This window comes from Babylonia areolata, chromosome 14 (genome assembly GCF_041734735.1).
Source record: "Babylonia areolata isolate BAREFJ2019XMU chromosome 14, ASM4173473v1, whole genome shotgun sequence".
Classification (NCBI taxonomy): Eukaryota; Metazoa; Mollusca; class Gastropoda; order Neogastropoda; family Buccinidae; genus Babylonia; species Babylonia areolata.
The window spans coordinates 13,852,323-13,874,999 of record NC_134889.1 but is presented as its reverse complement, the minus strand read 5'-3'; the positions used below and the strand labels follow the sequence as shown (position 1 = coordinate 13,874,999).

The window sequence follows — 22,677 nt, the reverse complement described above, 5'->3', positions numbered from 1 at the left end:
CTGATACTCGACTTCTCAGGATACCTCACGTCAGAAGTAAGACCTATGGACACAGATCGTTTTCTTTTCAATCGCCAAAGACGTGGAACAAGCTTCCTGATAACCTCCGTCATTCTGATTCCCTCGCATCTTTTAAATCTCGTCTCAAAACTCACCTTTTCCCTCAGCAATAAGTTCAATTGTGGCAGGTCCACTTCCTTTTCGTCAGGTGTGCTTGACTATGTTACATAACTACATGCATGTATATGAATGTGTATTGTGTGTGCGTGTGTTCATGTAAGTTTGTGCCTGCCTATGTGTGCGTATGTGTTAGGGTAGCTGTTAGATACACATGTATGTTAAAATGTATGTATGCAGTGTGTGTGTGTGTGTGCGTGCGTGCATGCGTGTGTGTGTGTGTGTGTGTGTGTGTGTGTGTGTGTGTGTGTGTGGTCACATTTTGGTGTGTGTATGCAACATAGATATAATGTTTTATGTTATCAAAAGCGTTTTTGTAAAGCACCTAGAGCAGATTTCTGGATAGTGTGCTATATAAGTATCCATTATTATTATTATTATCATTATTATTAACATTATTATTATTGTTGTTGTTATAGTTTGAAGCCTTCCCATCAATCAAAACACACATATTAATGACGATTGTGACTTCCAAGAGCTTGGTTGACACTGAACGTCACAATGAACAGATCAGTTCGCGGATTCTTCAGATTTCGTGCCCACTGCAGTGCAAGTGGCGTGCCATTTTGTCGTTGCTTTTAACATAAAATCATTTTCGGGCTGGTGTTTTTTTAGTTAAAAAAAGAGAAGTTTATTTTATTTTATTTTTGACTCACTTGTGTGAACAAAGTGAGCCTATGTTTTAACCTGGCGTTCGGTTGTGTGTGTGTGTGTGTGTGTGTGTGTTTGTGTGTGTGTGTGTCCGTGGTAAACTTTAACATTGCCGTTTTCTCTGGAAATGCTTTGTCCGTCGATACCAACTTTGGCTTAAAAATCGTAGGAAAAAAATCTTCACAGTCATACCAATAAGAGTGTGTAAGTCTCCCGAATAAGCCATGTTTCCCGTATCATTAACGGTTTATTTCGTTGAGGCCATTTCCGGGATTCCAAAAACACCATATAACCGCATCCCACCCGGTTGTAGTAGCGTTGGCGATGAGTGACGGCGTGACCTCGATTTTCTTGTTTGCAATTAAATGGAAAGAAATACAAATTCTGGACAGAACACATAACAGTGACACATACTACTTGTACATCATTGACGTGAATCATTGACTTCTAAATATTTTGTCCATGAAAATAATCACTGAAACATTGACTTCCAAATATTTTGTCCATGAAAATAATCACTGAAACATTGACTTCTAAATATTTTGTCCATGAAAATAATCACTGAAACATTGACTTCCAAGTAATTTGTCCATGAAAATAATTCAAAATAATCACTGAAAACTCACTTCCAAATATTTTGTCCATGAAAATAATCACTGAAACGTTGACTTCCAAATTTTTTGTCCATGAAAATAATCACTGAAACATTGACTTCTAAATATTTTGTCCATGGAAATAATCACTGAAACATTGACTTCTAAATGTTTTGTCCATGGAAATAATCACTGAAACATTGACCTCTAAATGTTTTGTCCATGGAAATAATCACTGAAACATTGACTTTGAAACATTGACTTCTAAATGTTTTGTCCATGGAAATAATCGACTTCTAAATGTTTTGTCCATGGAAATAATCACTGAAACATTGACCTCTAAATGTTTTGTCCATGGAAATAATCACTGAACCATTGACTTCTAAATGTTTTGTCCATGGAAATATTCACTGAAACATTGACTTCTAAGCATTTTGTTCCATGAAAATAATTACTGGAACATTGACTTCTAAGCATTTTGTTCCATGAAAATAATTACTGAAGCATTGACTTCTAAGCATTTTGTTCCATGAAAATAATCACTGAAACATTGACTTCTAAATGTTTTGTCCATGGAAATATTCACTGAAACATTGACTTCTAAATGTTTTGTCCATGGAAATAATCACTGAAACATTGACTTTGAAACATTGACTTCTAAATGTTTTGTCCATGGAAATAATCGACTTCTAAATATTTTGTCCATGGAAATAATCACTGAAACATTGACTTCTAAATGTTTTGTCCATGGAAATAATCACTGAAACATTGACCTCTAAATGTTTTGTCCATGGAAATAATCACTGAACCATTGACTTCTAAATGTTTTGTCCATGGAAATATTCACTGAAACATTGACTTCTAAGCATTTTGTTCCATGAAAATAATTACTGGAACATTGACTTCTAAGCATTTTGTTCCATGAAAATAATTACTGAAGCATTGACTTCTAAGCATTTTGTTCCATGAAAATAATTACTGAAGCATTGACTTCTAAGCATTTTGTTCCATGAAAATAGTCACTGAAGCATTGACATCAAAATATTTTGTTCATGAAAACAATCCTCAAGACTGTGACTCTACTCCCTGAAACTTTGACTGCTAAATATTCCGTCCGTAAAATCCGCGAAACACTAATTTCTAAATAAATAGTTTGTCCGTTCAGTCCCTGAAACACCGACTCCCAAAAATTGTGACCATGAAACTTTAAAACAGTTTGTCCCCTCAGTTTCTGAACGAAGGCCTATATATACAATAACGTGTTCCATTGTGTTTTACCACCCTTCCAACACAGGAACTGTACCACGCCCTTGCAACTCGCTCAACGCCTATGGGCAGCCTTCAAACTGAACGGGCTCCTGCCTCCCTCCAGTAACAGCAGTGTTCTGCAGGGACTGCACGTTATCAACAGGGACACATTCAAACGACTGGTGTACCGCGAGCAGGAGACCCACTGGGAAGAGCTGCAGCTGGCCAGTGTTCACAGGAGAGCAGCCATGTCCGAGCACTACCGTGCGTTGCCGTTGGCGCTGCGGGAACGCTTTGTGTCGGTTTACCAGAAAGATTTCGAGTATTTCGGTTACGAGAAACGTCCGGGGGATATTTTTGGCAGGGGCACTAGTGAATAATGAATATAGTTGAAATCTTACTTTTGGATTCAAATCTACATAATTAACGACACCATCCTCAGATGATATTGCTGATGGGATGTTCCATCCCAAGAAAGTGGGGGCGGGGGTGGGCGGGGGATGGAGGGGAGAGTGAGGGAGGTAGGAGCAGGATGACAACAAAATGGGCAGCGAATATTCCTACTGATTTTTATTTTTTTTAATAAATTTCTAACTCCATCAAGCTCAGCACTTTACCAACTGGCACCAAAAGATACCCTACTGTACGTGCTGGGCTATACATAAATAAATAAACATATTTCTATGATAGTCATGTCCGACTATGACCATCAGAACAGCAGAGGAGGCAAGTGCTATCCAAACTATATCTGGGCTAGGGTGGTGGTGGTTGTTATGGCATATTCTATATGCGTCTTTGCCATTTTGTTGCTGGGCCACAGCCCTGAAGCGATAACTTATCATTTTTCCCGTTAGTGCATGTTTGCAAGACAGTAGCTCAAAAGCATGCCCAGAGATAGCTAAAAAGAATGCTTATGTTCCCAAAGTGTAAATGGCTGATCCAGGGGCCGGTGAGGCAATGATAAAAATGATTTTACCATATACTGCTTGTTTTGTGTTGTATTATAATTGTAATGTATTGTGACGAGTTGAACTGTACTGTATCATATTGTTTCACTTTTGTCACAGTAGATTTCTCTGTGTGAAACTGAGGTTGCTCTCTCCAGGGACAGTACATCACCACAGTGCAATATTGATAGATTGATTGGTATAGATACTTATATGCACCTATCCTCGGTCGGAGACCAAGCTCTAAGCGCTTTACAAACACGGGGCCATTTACGCAACAGGCTGCCTGCCTGGGTAGAGCAGACTGATGGCTGCCATTGGGCGCTCATCATTCGTTTCCAGTGTCATTCAGTCAGATTTCAGGCACGCACACATACACACTCAGACAAGCATGTAACATTTAACATTTTATGTGTATGACCTTTTCGTTTATTTACCCAGCCATGTAGGCAGCCATTCTCCGTTTTCAGGGGTGTGCATGCTGGGTATTATCTTGTTTCTATAACCCACCGAATGCTGACATGGGTTACAGGATCTATAACGTGTGTATTTGATCTTCCACGTGTGTATACGCACGAAGAGGGTTCAGGCATTGGCAGGTCTGCACATTATGTTGACCTGGGAGATTGGTAAAATCTCCACCCTTTACCCAAGGCGCCACCTTGATTCGAACGCTGGATCCTCAGACTGAAAGTCTAATGCTTTATCCATTCAGCTATTGCACCCAGACTGTTTTTTTTTTCTTCTTTTTTTCTGAGTACAAATATATTTGTTTTACTGTCAAAGTGGATTTTTCTATTTGATTTTTCCAGGCAGGGACAACCCTTTTGTTGCTGCGAGCTCTGTTACATGTGCTACATGCATGTTGTACACAGGATCCTCATGCAGTTGATCATCTCATCTGAAAGACTATGATTATACAGTCTGTTTCTTTGTTATACCTTTATCTTTGTTCCATTGTCAAATCACATTATAAACATCTCACGCTTTTAATGCTGTATCTTTTTTTTTTAACAGCATGGCTTGTAAAGTTAATATTTTCAGGTATATGCCAGGTTTGGAGGCGCCGTTGCAATATCCGTTCGGAGCTGGACTTCTGATTCACTCTCACCAGTGATCAGCGTTTGAGGCCCAGTTTCGGCATTGTGGGCCCCGCCTTCCTATACTGAGCAATGTAGACACAGTGAATACAAAATCACTGTCCTGATGGCCGTAAAAAATGATGGGACCTTTAACTTGAATGTTAATATGCTGCATTATCAACACTAAAAAATGATGGGACCATTAACCTGAATGTTAATATGCTGCATTATCAACACTATAAAATGATGGGACCTTTAACCTGAACGTTAATATGCTGCATTATCAACACTAAAAAATGATGGGACCTTTAACCTGAATGTTAATATGCTGCATTATTAACACAAAAAAATGATGGGACCTTAAACATGAACGTTAATATGCTGCATTATCAACACGAAAAAATGATGGGACCTTTAACCTGAACATTAATAGGCTGCATGATCAACACAAAAAAATGATGCGACCTTTAACCTGAACGTTAATATGCTGCATTATTAACACTAAAAAATGATGCGACCATTAACCTGAACGTTAATATGCTGCATCATCAACACAAGTCAAAATGTTTTTGACATGCTGAAGAGAGTGTGGACAAAGCATGAAAGTCTGTGAGAAATATTATGGTGTGGTGCTCTTGCCAACTGACTATGCTTTCGGAACAAAGAGCTTTTGTGTCCAGCACTCAACAAGATTTTCTTCTTTTTTCTTTATTTCCACAATTACCACACAAAATAATATACAATTCCAACAGATGCTGATTATGTTCAATACATATGTCACCTTTAACAGTGATGAAGTGTGGTGGTGTTTTTCTGTGTTTGTGTATTTGTTTTCCATTTATCAATATTGTCATCTTTTAGTTCTATCTATTTCGGAAAATAGTTTGTGTTCATTTGCACACAGAGGAAATTTAGTTATCTCCCTACCCCAACTAACAATTTTCAGTGCTATTCAGAAGACAAATGACGGAAAACAAAAACAAAAAAACTAAACAAACACAGAGTGAAAGAAACAAACGTTAAGCTGGACAAGCCAAAAATAGTGAACGAATCAAAGATGTTTTGCAGGCAATCTTTTAACACAAAACTTCCCTGATTTTTACAACTAATTAGTATACACTGTTCACTTTTATTTCCTTTGTTTATGTACGACATGATTTGTAGGGATAGAAACAGTATACCTCCCTTTTCTCTCCCTCACACACACATGCACATATAGACGCACACGCACCATTCTCATAAGCAAGTACATGCACTTAAACATTCACACAATCCACTCTCACATGTGCTTTCACACACACACACACAAGCGCGCACACAGTATTCTCTCACAGGTACACACAATCCACTCTCACATGTGTTTACACTGACAGAAACACACACACACACACACACGCATGCACACAAACAATTCTGTCACATGTACAGACACTCTGCACACACACACAAACAAATCTCTCACTTGTACACACGATCCTGTCTTCATATGTACTTGCACAATCATACTATTCTCTCTCACACAGACAGATAAAGGAAAAAAAAAAATTAACAAAATCATTTTTACTGTTCCCAGAACATTGTTAATGACCAACAAAAGATATCATCCCATGCGTGGCACAGCTCCCATACAAATCTATTTATTAAAAAAAAAAAAAATTAGAATATCAGTAAAGCCTCTCATCCACCCCTCACCAGCTGCAAAAAAAACCAAACAAAACAAAAAAAACAACAACAAAAACAACACAATGGAAAACAAAAAAAACCTAAACAAAAACAACCCTCCTCCCTCACACCCCTCCCACACCACCACACACATAACTATGGTCTCTCTCTCTCACACACACATATACACACACACATGTAACAAAAATCAAGTAAAATTACTATAAATGCACATAGTTCTCAAATGACATCTACAAAAAAACACCTTTCATGATGGTCAGAAAGAACAAAGTTTATACATTCCAAGTTCTATCCCCCCAAGATTACCAGCAACAAATCAGCAGTTTCAGGGCTGCCTGCAGGTTTTCCTCCCACTGGCTGATGGTGGTGTGGTGTGGTGGTGGTGGTACTGTTGGTGGTGTGTTGGTGGTAGTGGTGGTGGTGTGGTGGTGGTGGTGCTTGTGTTGTGGTTGTTGCTGTGGATTTTCCTCAAGGCCTCTGCTGCCTCTTCTTCAGAAACTCCACAGCTGCGTCGGGCGGAGGGGGGCGGCGATAGCGACGGAACCACATGATGAACGTGATCAGGGACAATGAATACCTGAATCAACACATTCCACATTACACTGTATTGTATTGTACTGTACTGTACTGTATTGTGTTACTGAATTGTGCTGTTTTGTATTGTACTGTATTACATTGCATTTTTATGTATTGTATCATATTGTGTTGTACTGTATTTTTTTTGGTGTATTTTGTATTTCTTTTTATCACAACAGATTTCTCTGTGTGAAATTCAGGCTGCTCCCCCAAGAAGAGCATGTTGCTACACTACAGCACCACCCATTTAAATATTTTTTTTCCTGTGTGCAGTTTTATTTGTTTTTCCTATCGATGTGGATTTTTCTACAGAATTTTGCCAGGAACAACCCTTTTGTTGCAGCGGGTTCTTTAACGTGCATTAAGTGCATGCTGCACACGGGCCCTCGTTTTATCATCTCATCTGAATGACTAGCGTCCAGACCACCACTCAAGGTCTAGTGGAGGGGAAGAAAATATCGGCGGCTGAGCCATGATTCAAACCAGCGCGCTCAGATTCTCTCGCTTCATAGGCGGATGTTTTACCTCTAGGCCATCACTCCATGTGATGTACTGTATTGTATTGCAGGACTTTTTGTCACTGCAGATTTCTCTGTGTGAAATTCAGGCTGCTCTCCTCAGGGAGAGAGCGTGTCACCACAGTGCAGCGCAACCATTGTATTTCCTTTTTTGTTTGTTTTTGTTTTTAATTTGTCTGCAAAAGGATTTCTTTTTCTATTAAAGAGGATTTTTCGACAGAATTTTGCCAGGGATAATCCTCTTATTGCTGTGGGTTCTTTCACACGTGTTGCACACATGACCGCAGTTTATCGTCTCATCTGAAAGACCAGCACCCAGACCACCACTCAAGTTCTACAGGAGTGGGGAGTAAAAATTGCTGTCCATGTGGGACTGGAACTCACAGACACACTTCCTAGTCAGGCACACAATCACTAGACCACCGCTCCACGGGTAGCTGATAGTCCAGCCAACTGCAAAGTGTCGCATCAACACAGCCCAAACGAAAAAAAAAAACAAAAAAGAAGAAAAAATCAACCATATTAAACACAAAACTATGTCAACCCTTCCACCACCACCCCCAAAATCCCTGCAAAGCAACACAGTTCATGAAATATATCTTAAACACTGAGCTCTTTAAGGCAAATCAGTCAAGACTGTGCTGAGGACATAGCCCTTCCACTTAACTTTTCATCCCAAGATTACCCCCCAAAAAAAAAGTTTAAAAAAAGGATCAGAAATACATCAAAGACACACACACACACACACACACACACACACACACACACACAGAGAAGCAATTAATAAAAACATGACAATCCCAATCCATACATGCCACTCAGACGTGAGGACGCTCATTTCCTAGTGGAGCGCTGTTACCAGCAGGCCACCACTGAGTCTGTGGTTTGCAGAATAGTGGAGGAAGTGGGGAGAGGAGGTGGGGTGGGGGGGGACTCACCAGGTGATGATGTAGGACATGTGTTCGTTCCTCAGGGTCACGCGGGTCTGTCCTCCCTGGGGTCCCCCTGGCACACTCGTCTCTGTCCCACCACACACATGCACACACACACGAGCACACACACACGCACACACACACATGCACAGCACACACGCACACGCACACACATACACACATGACTGAATATCATTTTTATTGCCAATTCTAACACAGTGCCTATCAGTACATGCACCACTGATTTTTTTTCTTTTCCATAATTGATGCTGACAGGTGCAGTGGCCAATTAGAGCGCTGGATTCTTGCTTGAGTTTCCTGAGTTCGATGTTCGGTGGGTTAAGGGTGGAGATTTTTCTGATCTCCCAGGTCAAAATGTGTGCAGATCTGCTACTGCCTGAGCCCCCTTTGTGGGTATATAGCATGCAGAAGATCAAATACACACATCCAAGATCCTGCAATCCATGTCAGCGTTTGGCAGGTTAAGGAAACAAACATGGCGGGTTAAGGAAACGAACATACCCAGCAAGCACACCCCTGAAAACAAAGTATGGCTGCCGACATGGCTTGGGGGTTTGTGGAACGCCAAATTTGTTGTAGAGAAAATATGATGCAAACGCGTTTAAAGATAGTCTGTTGTCTGTTGGAAAGAAATGAAATCAATTCCAGTGTTGCAGGAGATAATTTATAAATTGCTAACAATTGTTTGTTTGTTTGTTTATTTGTGTGTGTAGTGTTGTGTTGTGTGTGTGTGTGTGTGTGACTGAAACCTGAAGGAATGACACAGGAGATGAATGATGAGTGCATAAAGACAGGTAAGGGAGCTTGTGGAAATGACTCTTTGTAAAATACTTAGACATTGGTCTCTGGCTGAGGATAGGTGCTATTTAAGTTACCATATTATCATCTTCATCACAATACTTACATCATGCCTATCTGTACATGAACCATTATTTTTTAAAAATTATTTTCATCACACTTGTATAGTGCATATCCTTAATTGTAGACCAAGCTCTAAGTGCTTTCCAAATAGGAAGTCATTTGAACAACAGGCTGCCTACCTGGGCAGAGCTGACTGACAGCTGCTGCATTTCAGGTGCTCACCATTTGTTTTCTGTGCCATTCATTCAGGTTTCAGTCATGCACACACATGCACATGTACGTTAGAGTGGACTTCTCTTTACATGTTGTCCAATATATGACGGCACAGAAAAACGCTTGCACACACATGCTCTCTTATGTGCACGCTCACACATGTACACACACATGCGTGTGCATGTACATGTGCATGCATACGCACACATACATGTGGATGCACACACATACACAAACACATGGGCGCACATGCACACACACAAAAATACACACGCACACATGCTCACAGAGGGACAGACAAACGCACATATAAATATGTCTGAATGCATTCACTTGTATGCATGCATGCATAAAACCAAAAACTGCCAACGGGCGACTCACTCTTCCCAGGCACACACACAAAAAACCACAACACAGAAAGAGTGCATAATCAAGTCGAGTAAAAGGCCAAAAACTATTCAAGGAATTCTCTGAGGAAAAAACAAAATGATGACCTGACCAACAAAGCATTAAACACAAAAGAAGGAAACGACAGGAAGAAGAAAAATATAAAAAAAAGGAAGAAACAAAGTGACAGAAAAGAGGACATTTCTAGCACAGAATTTCCAGATGGTGCTGGATACTATCCACCCTGAAAGAGCCCCCGGGATCACCATGGGAGGGTAGGAAATGTGTGTGTGGAGGGGAAGGGGGTGGCGGGTGTTGGGGTGGGGTGGGGGAAATAACTACATGAACTCACTCTGATCCTGGTCAATGAAAACAGGGGCAGTCCCGGCTTTCTTCGCCATCGCCTCCAAATCACGGTACAGCCAGTAGCTTTGCGAGTTTTGGTCAGACTTTGGCATAAAGGGAGGTCGCTGTGTGTGTGGAAAAAAGAAAAAGAAAACAGAAAAAAAAAGGAAAAAAATTGCAATGTTCACCATACCTTGGATATATGTCAACAATCAAGAAACAGATTTATAATCACTGTACAAGCCAGAAGCTTTTCCTTTTCATTTCAGATTTTGACACACAAGCAGATGAGCATGTATGTATTTAACAACAGAACAAGCTTCAATTAACAAACAAACAAAAAAAGAAGTAGAAGCAGAAGAAAAAGAAGAAGAAAGAAATAAAAGAAGGAAAAGAAGAAGAAAAATAGCTATGATAATAATGACAATAACAATAATTATAACAACAGTATTAGTAATAAAGCAAAGTGTTGCTTAACTTCCACAATGCCTAAGATGCCTACAGACCCAATGATGGTAATCATAATAACGAAAACAAGAATAATAATAATGACAAAAATCATCATCATCATTATAATAACAATAATAACAATAATCACAATGATAATAACAGCACAACAACTCTACTACAACTACTACGACTACTTACGATAATAACAACAGTCAACGTACCAAAGCTAAGAGTTGCTGACCTGTTCCTGCACCCGTACAATGACAGAGATATCCTCAGGCCCAATGATAAAAACAACCATGATAACAATAATGACAAAAACAATAATGATCATCATCACAACAACAACAACAATAATGACAGTGACAACAACAATATAAATGATAATGATAGATAAATAACAATGACAGTAATAATGATAGTAACACCACTACTACTACTAGCAAACAATTGCTGACCTGTTCTTGTAACCGCACAATGCCAGAGATGTCCACAGTGCCTTGGACCTGTGATACACAATATTTGTATTTGTATTTGTTTTTGTATTACTCTTTTTGTCACGGCAGATTTCTCCGTGTGAAATTCGGCCTACTCTCCCCATGGAGAGCGTGTCGCTACACTGACAGCGCCACCCATTTTTTTGTAACCCGAATCACTGCAACTGACTCCTCACACACGGGTCAAGGGGGCAGGGGGGAAGCACACACGTGCACTACCTACTGTTGCAGTCACTCACAAAGGCACTACGATTAATGAGGGTTGCAAAGTTGATCCTGGCACAAGTGCCTGGTGGGCTAAGGGAGGAGATTTTTCCAATATCCCAGACCAAAATATGCGCTGACCTGCTAATGCATTCATCTCCATTGTGAAAACAATAGCAGAAAAAAACAACAACTGCACATAACACATCCTGTAATCCATATCAGTGTCAAGTTAGTTATAAGAACACTTATATACCCAGCATGCACATCCCCCAAAACAGACTATGGCTGCCTACATGGCAGGGTAAAAACAGTCATTAATACAAGTGAACCTGAAAGCTGCAGTTGACAAACGCAGAAAGGATTTGACTCACAGATTAACTGATTAATCAGCTAAGTTGATTATTGAATTTATTCATTTCACCATTCATACAAAAGAAAAGGAAAAAAAAGTGGAAACAGTAAATCATCAGCTGCAAACCTGTCCAGCTTGTCGTGTTCTGGGATCAATCTGATTGGACGCAACCCAGCCTCTGTTGACGAGAATTGTCTCCCTGCACACAGATATCAAATCTTTTCTTATCTAAAAAAAAATTTTTTTTTTTAAGAATTTTTTTTCAAAGAAATTTCATAAAGTTGGGGATGGGTGTCAGTGAAATTGTAAATTGTTGCATGTTCATTATGTGTCAGTGTGTGTGTCTCTGGTGTCTGTGAGTGTGTGCACGTGCACACGCTCGTATTTGCATGCTTGTCTCAGCATGCATGCGTATTTGTGTGCACACAGGTTCACTGAACGTGGCTCATTGTTATGATGTTATTTCAATCATTCCCCTTCTACAAACCTTTCATTTTGTTCTATTTTAATGCGTTTACTTATTTGTTTATTTTGTTTAATTATGTCATTTAATTTTATGGCAATGCATAACGCAAACCAGAGCAGGCTCCCAAAGTCTTGACCAGCATGCTGGTCTACATCTCAGTCAGCATCTGCTTTTTCCCCCTTTTTTAACACAGACATGGTGGTGTAGCATATATATGGATCAATCCACACGCTCTGACACCTCCATGAAAATAAATCTGTCCACTGAACAAAAAAAAAAACAAAAAAACAACAACAAAAAACAAAAAACAAAAACCAAAAAACATGCTGGCATCTTCCTGCAAAATGAATTTTTTTCCATGGACACACAGCACCAGGGCGTCTACTAAATTTTGCATCGCTCACTGCAAGAGGACAGCTGCCTGCACACGTTTTGAGCATCACTAGGAACATTATCCACAAAATCTGGATGCTGTGTTATTTTGTGCCAACATCTGTTGGTTAAAAATTCACCTGGAGGAGGAAGAGAGAGAGAGAGAGAGAGAGAGAGGGAGGGACAGGGAATGTCTGCCCTCTTTGATTTACAAACTTCCCTTCAAAACCCATGGATTCAAAGACTGCCCTGACACCTAAAAAACGGAAGGCAATATCAGGCACTGTGATACAACTCAAAAGCCATGGATTAAAAAACCTACAAAATACAATGGTACCATGATTTCATCAGAAATCAAAAGCAGTTAACTTTTTCAAAACAGCAACCACACCAACATATAAAAAGAGGGGTAATAGGGAGGGTGAGAGAGAGATGGGGGGTGATGAACAACACAGCTTATGAAGGAAAAAAGAGTCAGCAGACTAGGTAAATGATGGTGTCGTCTTCAAACTATACTTAAAATGTACAGCTTTAAGAGCTTTCAGACAATGGATGTCACACACTCAAAAACAAAACAAACAAAAACCACAAAAAAAACCCCACTCGAAAAAAAAGAAAAGAAAAAAAAAAGCTGATTATGTCGAGGAAAAAACTCCATCATCATCATCACCATGTCGCAGTTTTAGCACATAACTGATTTTCCCTACAAATATTTTTTTGGGGAAAAATTATATAAATATAGGCCACACAACATCAACAACTGCATAAATCATGGATACAAAACATAAAATCAACCATCACTACACTTCCTCCCACCGCCAGAAAAACAACAACAACAAAAACAAAAACGCGAACAAAACAAAAAAATGCACACACCCGCAAAAAACAACCCACCCCCAAATCCCCACCCCAAACAAGTACATACAAAAAAAAAACAGAGACGTATCAGGCACACAAGCAACCCTCACCCTGGACCAAAAGCCCACAACCACAAACGACAGACATACTCTCTATCCGCCAGCTTGAATGGCGTGATGATGTTGGCCCCTGTCTGGTTGCCGACGGAGACGAGACCACCTCCTTCCTTCAGGACGTTGCTGCGAGGGCCGAGAATCATCTCACGGGAATGGTCAAACTCCCCACGCAGGGTCACTGGGCGGTACTCCAGGTCTAACACCTCTTCCAAGCTGCACAATACGGTAAAAAATTGGGTTAAATGTCCCATAGCCTTTTACGACCACAGCGGCAATGAATTCGTATCCACTGGGGTTGGGGCAGAAAGGCAGCACTCAGTCCTCTCCTCGCTCCATATCTAACCTCTCCCGGTGGAAGTCAGGTACCCATTCACACATGAATGGAGAGAGGAAAATTGGAGTAAAGTGCTTTTCCCAAAGAAACAAAACCTTACGGAAACAAGGCCTTGAACTTGGATCACTGGTGAACACTGGATCAGAAGTTCAATGCCAAACCAGTTCTGGCAAGGCACCACCATGCTGCATATTGCCGTCACTTCTACTGTTGTCCACAGGAACAATTATACAAGCAATCAACAAAGTGGCTCCCATGTTCCACCACCACCACCCCAAACCCTTTTTTGTGTGTTTTCTTTTGCTGCCCTATCAACAATCCTGTTTCAGTCGATCATGTGCATTCATCTTGAGTCTCACCAACACTAGCCATGCCTGGTTTCATCGGGAGCAACCCCAGTGCCAGGAGTCAACAGGGAGATATCAATGTTAGTGCCAGGGGGCCACACACCAGAGGAGACTCTGCCCTGCTGTGGAGTCACTTCCATGGTGTTCACTAGTGCCTGTTCTGACCCAACACATGCAGGACACCCCCTGCTAAACTCCCTGCTAAAGACAAAAGGTGTGGCTAATATGTTTGCAGAACAGTAATGTATAATCATTTCCAGGAGTATGTAGCATGCAATTTAACAAAATAAATAACTTCATTCAAACTATTCAACATTGAAATCCCTTAAGCAGTTTCCTCTCAAAATCTGCCTCCTTGCTAAACAACTTCATTCTCCCATCCCACCCAAACCTCCTGCTTCCACCCTTCTTTGATCCCCCAAATCCTTTACAGCCTTCTTCAAATCCCCTGCTTCTCTTGACAGAAAATTTCACTGCTTCAATACATCTCCTTTTCCACTGAAACAAAACTCGTCATGTACAGCACAGTCATGTATACTAATGGATCTGGGTTGAAGCAGGCAAGCAGGGAAGTTAAGCTCACTTGAGGGGAAGAGGTACGGGGGCAGACTGCGTCTTTTTCTCCAGGGACTCGATCAGGTCCAGCTTCCACAAGCGACGCTTCACCTGCCAGGTGCCCAGACAGAATGTGGCCAGTGGGATCACCTGGTGACACCACCACCCTCACTGCCTCAGTCTGTGCACATACACACAGCTTCACACAACACCACAACCTCAGTCTAGACACACACACACCACCACCACCACAGCCAAAGTCTGTGCACACACATACAGCTTCACACACCGCCACAGCCTCAGTATAGGCACACACATACAGCTTCACACACTGCCAAAGCCTCAGTATAGGCACACACATACAGCTTCACACACCGCCACAGCCTCAGTATAGGCACACACATACAGCTTCACACACCACCACAGCCTCAGTATAGGCACACACATACAGCTTCACACACCACCACAGCCTAAGTCTAGGCACACACATACAGCTTCACACACACCACTACTGCCACAGTCTCAGCATAGGCACATACACACAACTTCACATGTACTGTAATCAAAGTTTTAAACACCCAGTGTCTAATAAATGCCCCCACCCACAACTCCACCCCAACATTATTCTTTGATTGCTGCACACATCCCACACTGTCAGTTATCAGATAGGAGTAGGAGACTATAAAACACTGAAACAGTAAAAAATACAAATACTCGCCATTAACAAGGTACACAACTTCAAGTCAAGTCTGCTTATGCTATGAATTCAGCTAGCATATAAATAAAAGGCATATAAAAACAAATCCAGACACTTACTCAAAAAGGAAGTTCTGCCCTTGTCTCTATACCTATCATACGACATGTGCACACAGCAGCAATGGCTCAAACAGTTTTTTACAGCTGATACTCAAATCTGCTTTAGAATACATTTCCAACACTTCTCTTAGTTATGGTCTCAGTAACTGTATCTCCATTCTTTGAGTTAATCAGCTGTTTCAATACTTCAAAACTCTTTCATTACTCCTGGTCAAGGTTTCCACATCAGCAAATTTAATATAAAATGATTATAATAATCTAATTTATATAGCACCTTCCCATGTTAAATATGCTCAACTACAATGTACAATGTAAAAACCAACACGTAAAAATGCATTTAAACGCAAAAATGAAAATCTAACATTCATAACCCAGCACAGACATGTAATCAAACACTTAAGTACGTTCAGACACACACAAAGATCTCTGTACACAAAATCACACTCATCATACATCACAATATCTAAATAATGCACATTTCATACAAATCCCAATGCATGACACTAACACAACAATACTTAAAAATGATATCACAATACTTAAACCCAATCTCAATACTTAAAACTGGTCAGATACACCAATATGCCAAATTAACAGACATCCAAAATCATAATACTTAAAACCGGTCAGATACACCAATATGCCAAATTAATAGACATCCAAAATCATAATGCTTAAAATCGATCTCATCCCCCTTCCCAAATAACATCTCAACAACATACACAAATATCTAATACCAGTCAAAATACTTAAAAAGAATCCAAATGCTAAAAAAAACCAGTCACATATATCACAATGCCCAAACAATTTCACTTTGCAGTCCTACATTGGTACATAATGTACATGCTTAAGGAATGAACATAAACGCTTCAGATTCTCCAGTTTGATATCATAAAAATGATTATGATTTTCTTTCTGAACTGACAAACATATAAAAAAAAATTATATCAAAATGAATCCTGCTATTGTTATCATCTCAAGAACACACATCAAGCAAGTTTAAGCAATTTGCGTATTTTTCATGTTCACACTGAGAAATATATGGACTTCTGTAGAAGCTAGATTTCACACAAGTCCTTACAAGCAATGGGTATCCACTCTCTCCAAAGGCTTGATGTTGCTTCACTGCCTTTGACAGTCTGGGTGATTGTGTCTGAGCACCTCGCCTGATAACCTCTGCCCATGCTTGTTTTGGTACCTGTAAATGGGATTGATGTATATGGACAAATGTAGACGCATACATGCACTTGGATGTATATATATATATATATGTATTATATATATATATATATATATATATATATATATATATATATATATATATATATGGGTATTAGATCTGATATAGTGACAACTTTACACAGTTACCATCTTTGATATAAGATGCCCACCCAGACCCCCCCCCCACCTCATCCCCCCCCCCCCCCACACATGCTCACACACATACATACACACATGCTCAACCACACACACACACACACACACACACACGGACATTTAAAGTGAACAGAATACACCTCATCATATAAGGCAAAATGTACACTAGGCTCTTTTCCTGACCCCTTTCTGTCAGTTGTACAGTGCTTACCTTGTCTTGGCAACTCTTGCTTTTAGATCTTAATCACTAAAGATGTACAAAGTCACATTATAAATGATATTCATATGCATGGGCATGTGTGAAAGTGCACACTCATGAACACACACATATTATGCGAGCACAGACAAGTGAGTTTTTTGCAGCATCCCACCAGCTCCCTCTCCTGCATGCTTTATACACATATAATACATGACATGACACGCAAGTGCTCTATCACTCTGTGTCAGTTTGTGCTTAAAATTTCACTTTAATTTTATATTTACATAATGGCCTGAGGCCAGCATTCAACAAACCATCTCTCTTTCTCTCTCACCCTCTCTCCCCCCCCCACCCCCCCACAAACACGATATTTAATTCATTAGCAGACATGTATTACTGGTACACAATTTGATTGCTATAGTATTATTCATCATTTTTATTTTAGTCGAATGGGCTACACTGTAAAATAACACTGACAAAGTGGGGAGAGCTTCATTAGCAACTATATAATAATTTCAAAGAAATAGAAACACCACATTTTGGTAACATATATCATAAAAAAAAAAATTTTAAACCCTGACCAGCCTAAGTCTCTTTAAATTGACTGATAAAACTAGACTCAGTCAAACGTCTTTGTTGCACTCTCTACGTGTAACAGATTGGCTGCGTAAACCGGACCAGTATACACGGCAGCAGAACAGATTACAGGAGAAAAGTCAAAGTGAAAGTCAAAAGCTGTGTCAGTATTACGTGATGCGTATATCAAAACGCATCCATTCTTCTGAATGACTGCGATTTTCATAACAAAAGCAAAAAGAAAACCGATGATCCTAAATATATAAAAATGACAACTAATCTCACCAACAAACGCAGTATCTGGGCAAACTTGGATGCACGCATCTTACAAAACACTGTTGTCTGCTTGAGAACATTAACTTGATAGTAACGTCCCTTGGAAGAGGCAGGTTCCCATTCCCCACGACTTAGACTGAATGCCGAAATATAGACAAACATATCGCTACTCTGCTGCTGTCATTACTGCTGCTGCAATTCCAATAACTCCTAAGTGGAACTGATCGAGGTGCGGACTTCAGTCAAAAACAGTCTTGCAGCCTATACACTTTTGTCCACTGATGCAAATTATCTTTTTTCTTGTTTGTCTTTGTTGTTGTTGTTTTAAAATTTCATTAACATTAAATCATTTCATTTATTGAAGTAGGCCTAAGAGCATGCACACACACACACACACACACACACACACACACACACACACACACACACACACACACACACACACACACACACACACACATACACACACACACACGCGCTCGCGCACATGTGTGTGTGTGTGTGTGTGTGTGTGTGTGTGTGTGTCAACCGTGTTTGTGTGTGTCTCTCTCTCCGTCTCTCTCTCTCTCTGTGTGCGTCAGTGTGTGTGTGTGTGTGTGTGTGTGTGTGTGTGTGTGTGTGTGTGTGTGTGTGTTTCTTTTTTTTATATTTTATTTTAAAGTCTCAAGGCCCGAATAAGTGTGTTGGATTACACTGTTTTTCAGGCATCTGCTTGGCAGATGTGGTGTGCCATATATAGATTTGTCGGAAAGCAGTAAATATCTCTTTGAGCGACTGAACTGAACTGAACTGAAGATATAAATATTGTGACGGGGGGGGGGGGGGGGTGTTCCGCAGACCGGTTGCTTGAAAAAAAAAAAAAAACTCCAATCACATTCACACTCTCCCTCCTGCCCACTAACTGGATCAGAGGGGGCGAGAAGCGACAGGCAGGCATCCTATTGATGGCCCCTGGCACTCCCCGCCGCAGCGCCCTCCCTCCAGCACTCCCCCTACCCACTACTTACCTAAACATTCACTCTCACATTCATACCCGACAATTGCTGTAATTTATTCTGTGGTTTTGCCTACTCTTGGAGTTTCGCAGCAGCGAGACTGTCAAGAGTGGCGACCTTGAGGTGAGAGGTGACTCTGCTTTTGAAGCTGCTGGGGGAGTCTGCCTCAACAGTGATTGCTGGGAGTTCATGCCACTCACGGATGGCACGTGGAAAGAAAGAAAAGAGCCGATACTGCTGTTTATGGTTCACAAGCCGTTAGAATTGTTGGTCATGTGATCTTCTGTCTCTCATAACTGGTTTTTGGAGGACAATTTTGTTGACTTGCACCAGGTCGTTGTGTATTTTATACAACATTGTGACCCTTGCTGCTTGACGTCGTTTCAGGAGAGGCGGCCACTTGAGCTTTTCAAGCATGTCTGTTACACTTGCACGCCGGTGGTAGCGGTTGAGGACGAATCGAGCTGCTCTTCTTTGGATGTTCTCTAATTTCTTTATGCATCCTGTCTTGTGTGGGTCCCAAACTGAGCTGGAGTATTCTAACAATGGTCTTACGAAGGTTAGATATGCTTTTTCTCTCAGCTCGTTGGAGGCAACTTTCAGGTTTCGTCTCAAGAATCCTAGGACTTTGCTTGCTTTCTTTGTAATGTTGTTGATGTGTTCCTCCCACTCCAGATCTTTCTTCAAGGTGACTCCCAAGTACGGCGTTGATTGTACTATTGATAGCTCGTGTCCGTGCATTTGGTACTTGTCGCTGATTGTACTTTTACAGCAAGTGATTCTGAGCGTAGCACATTTGCCCCGGTTGAATGCCATCTCCCATTTCCGTTCCCAGATTCGGAGACGTTCAAGATCCTCTTGCAGGTGGGCATGATCTTCCGTTGATGATATTGTGCGGTAGATGGCAGTGTCGTCTGCGAACATTCTTGTCTTTGAGGTCAGGTTCTCGGGGAGGTCGTTGGTGAAAACCAGGAAGAGGCACGGTCCAAGGACCGATCCCCGTGGAACGCCTGATTTGACGTCAATGAAGTTTGACTGGGCCCCCTCGACTACAACTGCTTGGCATCTGTTGGCAAGGAAGTCAGAGATCCATTTGTTGATCTTGCCTCTTACACCGTAGTTATGCAGTTTGTGCAGCAGTAGTGAGTGATTCACCTTGTCGAATGCCTTCGCAAAGTCTGGCACAAGGACGTCTGTTCTTCGCCCTGATGCCATGCTTGAGGTGAGCTCTTCCACTAACTCGATGAGCTGTGTTTCGCAGGACCTCTGCTGTCTGAAGCCATGTTGCTGGGGACACAGGATTTTACTCTGTTCCAGGTGCTTCATGGTGGCATGTGCTATGATGTGCTCCAGCACTTTGCAGGCAATACAGGTCAGTGAGACTGGGCGGTAATTTGCCGGGTCGTAGTGTTCGCCTTTTTTTTTTTTTTTAGATAGGCGTCACCAGGGCTTTTTTCCAATCTGCGGGGACGCAACCAGTGTCCAGGGAGGATCTGTAGATGGTGGTGAGGATGGGGGCAATCTCACAGGACAGCTCTTTCAAGAGCCTGGCGCTGATGTCAGGTCCACTCGCTTTTGCTGGGTCTAGTTTCATCAGCAATCGCCTAACGCCCTCTTCCGTGATGTCTACAGAGTTCAGCACTGGGTAGTCTCCCTCAGCCATCTCGCACTTCTCTTGGAATTCTTCCCGCGAGTAGGTTTTTCCCTCGCTGAATGCGGACTGGAACTGGTTGTTTAGTACGTCTGCTTTTTCTCTGGGCTCCATTTTCAGTTGTCCGTTCACGTTCAGAGGGGCTACACCTCCTTTACCCCCCTCTCTCCTTCGTGCGTATGCACGTGCATATCTGGGGATATGTGTGTGTGGCATGTCCCTTCTAAACATTTTTTGAACTCTGAGCCGAGTTCAGAAATCTGCCTAGTTAGGAGAGAAAGATTTCTCTGGGCTTTTGATGCCGAGCTTTGAGGAGAGACGGGTCGCCGTTCCAGCGTGTGTGCTGTTGGGTGCCGTCAGTGAAGTTGTGGGGCGTTCTCCTTGTCACCCCCTTCTTCAGTCTTCAGTGTTGGTCTGTGTGGGTCTGTGTTTTCACCCTGGGACAGTGGTATGCCTATTTACCTGGTGACAGATTTTTCCTGTGTTTCCCTTCCTTCTGTGCCACTGCCTTCGACGGATCTCCAGGACAACTCTGGGACGGTCCTCGTCCCCATTCTAACTTCCCAAAACTTCTCACTCCCGCTCCCGCTCCTCACTTCCAACGTACCCTTTCCCATTTTCCCATTGTCTCTCTCGTCCCGACCTTCCCCAGCCATCGAATCTGCAAGTACCGTCAGTCTTCAGCTGTCGGGAGGAGTCTAGTCCTGTGAACTCTGGCAGCATCGTGAACTGAACTGGTGCTGCAGTTGTCTGCGGCTGATGTACAATTGTGCTGTGGTTAGAAGGAGTGGGGGGTTGGGGGGGGGGGGGGGGTATTTATTTGATTGCCTGTGTTTTGATTCAGTTTGTCACGAATACTTGTTTTGTATGGCCACAGTAAAACAATGAGCTGAACTCTTCTGTGTTTCTGTGTTTGTCTTGTCAGGACATTAGTTAGTCTGGGAAGGAGTGGGGGGTACATGGCCAACCCCTTACGGGTTGTGACATATCTATATATATTTATGCATGCACAAACACACTTGAGTAGCTGGCTTATGAACAAGACAATGCTTCGCATGCAGCAATGTTGATTCTCTGCTCTGTCCAGTTTTTCCTGGTCCTGCTTGATTTTAACTCTCACTAATGTGACATTTTACCTGTTAAGCCTTTATTCTTGTACATTTGCCTGAGTAATCTGCATCTCAGCAATAATATTCAAAGGGAAGACCTGTTTATGTGTGTGTGTGTGTGTGTGTGTGTGTGTGTGTGTGTGTATAAACAAGTCTTTCCATGTCTTAAAACATATTTTGGATACATACACGTGTGTGTGTGTGTGTGTGTGTGTGTGTGTGTGTGTGGTACATTTCGTGTTGTATATGTATGAGCATGTATGTGTATACATGCACATGCAACAAGAAATGTACCAATCTCAACAACCATGAATATATACCGTTAACCAGACATATCCAAAAAAAGAAATTCAATATTACCATGATTGATGACCCAGCTTTTAAGTTATTTCGCATTCAGCAACGGAAATGCATATAAAACTTAGAACGAAAAGGAAGAAGAAAATGGAAGGAAGAAAATAAAAGTTAAGAAATGCATGTGTTATATCCATTAATATGTCAAAATTTGATTTCCTTATAATTTTTCATTTTTTTGAAAGGACAACACTCTTGCGAACATGAGCTCTTTAATGTGTGTGAAGTGCATGCAACACACAGGACCTCAGTATTATCATCTCATTTATTGTTGTTTTTGTTATTTTGTTTTGTCGTTGTCGTTTTTTTGGGGGGAGGGCGGCGTGGACATCTGATTTTGTGCATTTTGAAGTTGATGATTGGGTGATGGGGGAGATATTGCTATCGGGGCCCATTTTTATTTTGTGACACACACGTGTTCAGCGCTTGACGTTTAGTTCATCTGAGGAGCGAACTTGACCCTGCATTCAACTCAGGAGGGAAAAGCGCCGCCTAAAAATAACACGCTACCGCCGGAAGGGTTGGAGCTTTAACTT

At 41.3% G+C, this 22,677-nt stretch overlaps 2 protein-coding genes across 2 annotated transcripts in view; one reads left to right on the top strand and one right to left on the bottom strand.

Moving 5' to 3' along the window:
* LOC143289843 (carbohydrate sulfotransferase 11-like) overlaps nucleotides 1-3,097 on the top strand; it is a 42,007-nt gene extending 38,910 nt beyond the window's left edge. The window contains exon 7 of the mRNA XM_076599028.1: nucleotides 2,716-3,097. Coding sequence (XP_076455143.1) covers nucleotides 2,716-3,049 — 334 coding nt within the window. The 3' untranslated portion in view covers nucleotides 3,050-3,097. The remainder of the gene's footprint in view (nucleotides 1-2,715) is intronic.
* Nucleotides 3,098-6,243: 3,146 nt separating this feature from the next.
* Nucleotides 6,244-18,154, bottom strand: LOC143289497 (surfeit locus protein 1-like). The gene is made up of 9 exons (XM_076598483.1): nucleotides 18,042-18,154; nucleotides 16,686-16,802; nucleotides 14,817-14,938; nucleotides 13,586-13,765; nucleotides 11,867-11,939; nucleotides 11,143-11,190; nucleotides 10,242-10,359; nucleotides 8,414-8,495; nucleotides 6,244-6,958 (listed from the first exon to the last, which is right to left on the bottom strand). The coding sequence occupies exons 1-9, from the start codon at nucleotides 18,078-18,080 to the stop codon at nucleotides 6,850-6,852; spliced, it is 888 nt and encodes a 295-aa protein (XP_076454598.1). The 5' UTR covers nucleotides 18,081-18,154; the 3' UTR covers nucleotides 6,244-6,849.
* Between the last annotated feature and the right edge of the window lie 4,523 nt (nucleotides 18,155-22,677).

What these genes read in the sequence shown, in the direction of transcription:
- LOC143289497 (XM_076598483.1), bottom strand. Translation starts at nt 18,080, where the DNA reads ATGCGTGCATCCAAGTTTGCCCAGATACTGCGTTTGTTG. An exon ending in TTCAAGCTGGCGGATAGAGA is followed by an intron (nt 11,940 to 13,585) that starts GTATGTCTGTCG and finishes ATCTGTGTGCAG; the next exon opens with GGAGACAATTCTCGTCAACA. An exon ending in GAACACGACAAGCTGGACAG is followed by an intron (nt 11,191 to 11,866) that starts GTTTGCAGCTGA and finishes TGTGTATCACAG; the next exon opens with GTCCAAGGCACTGTGGACAT.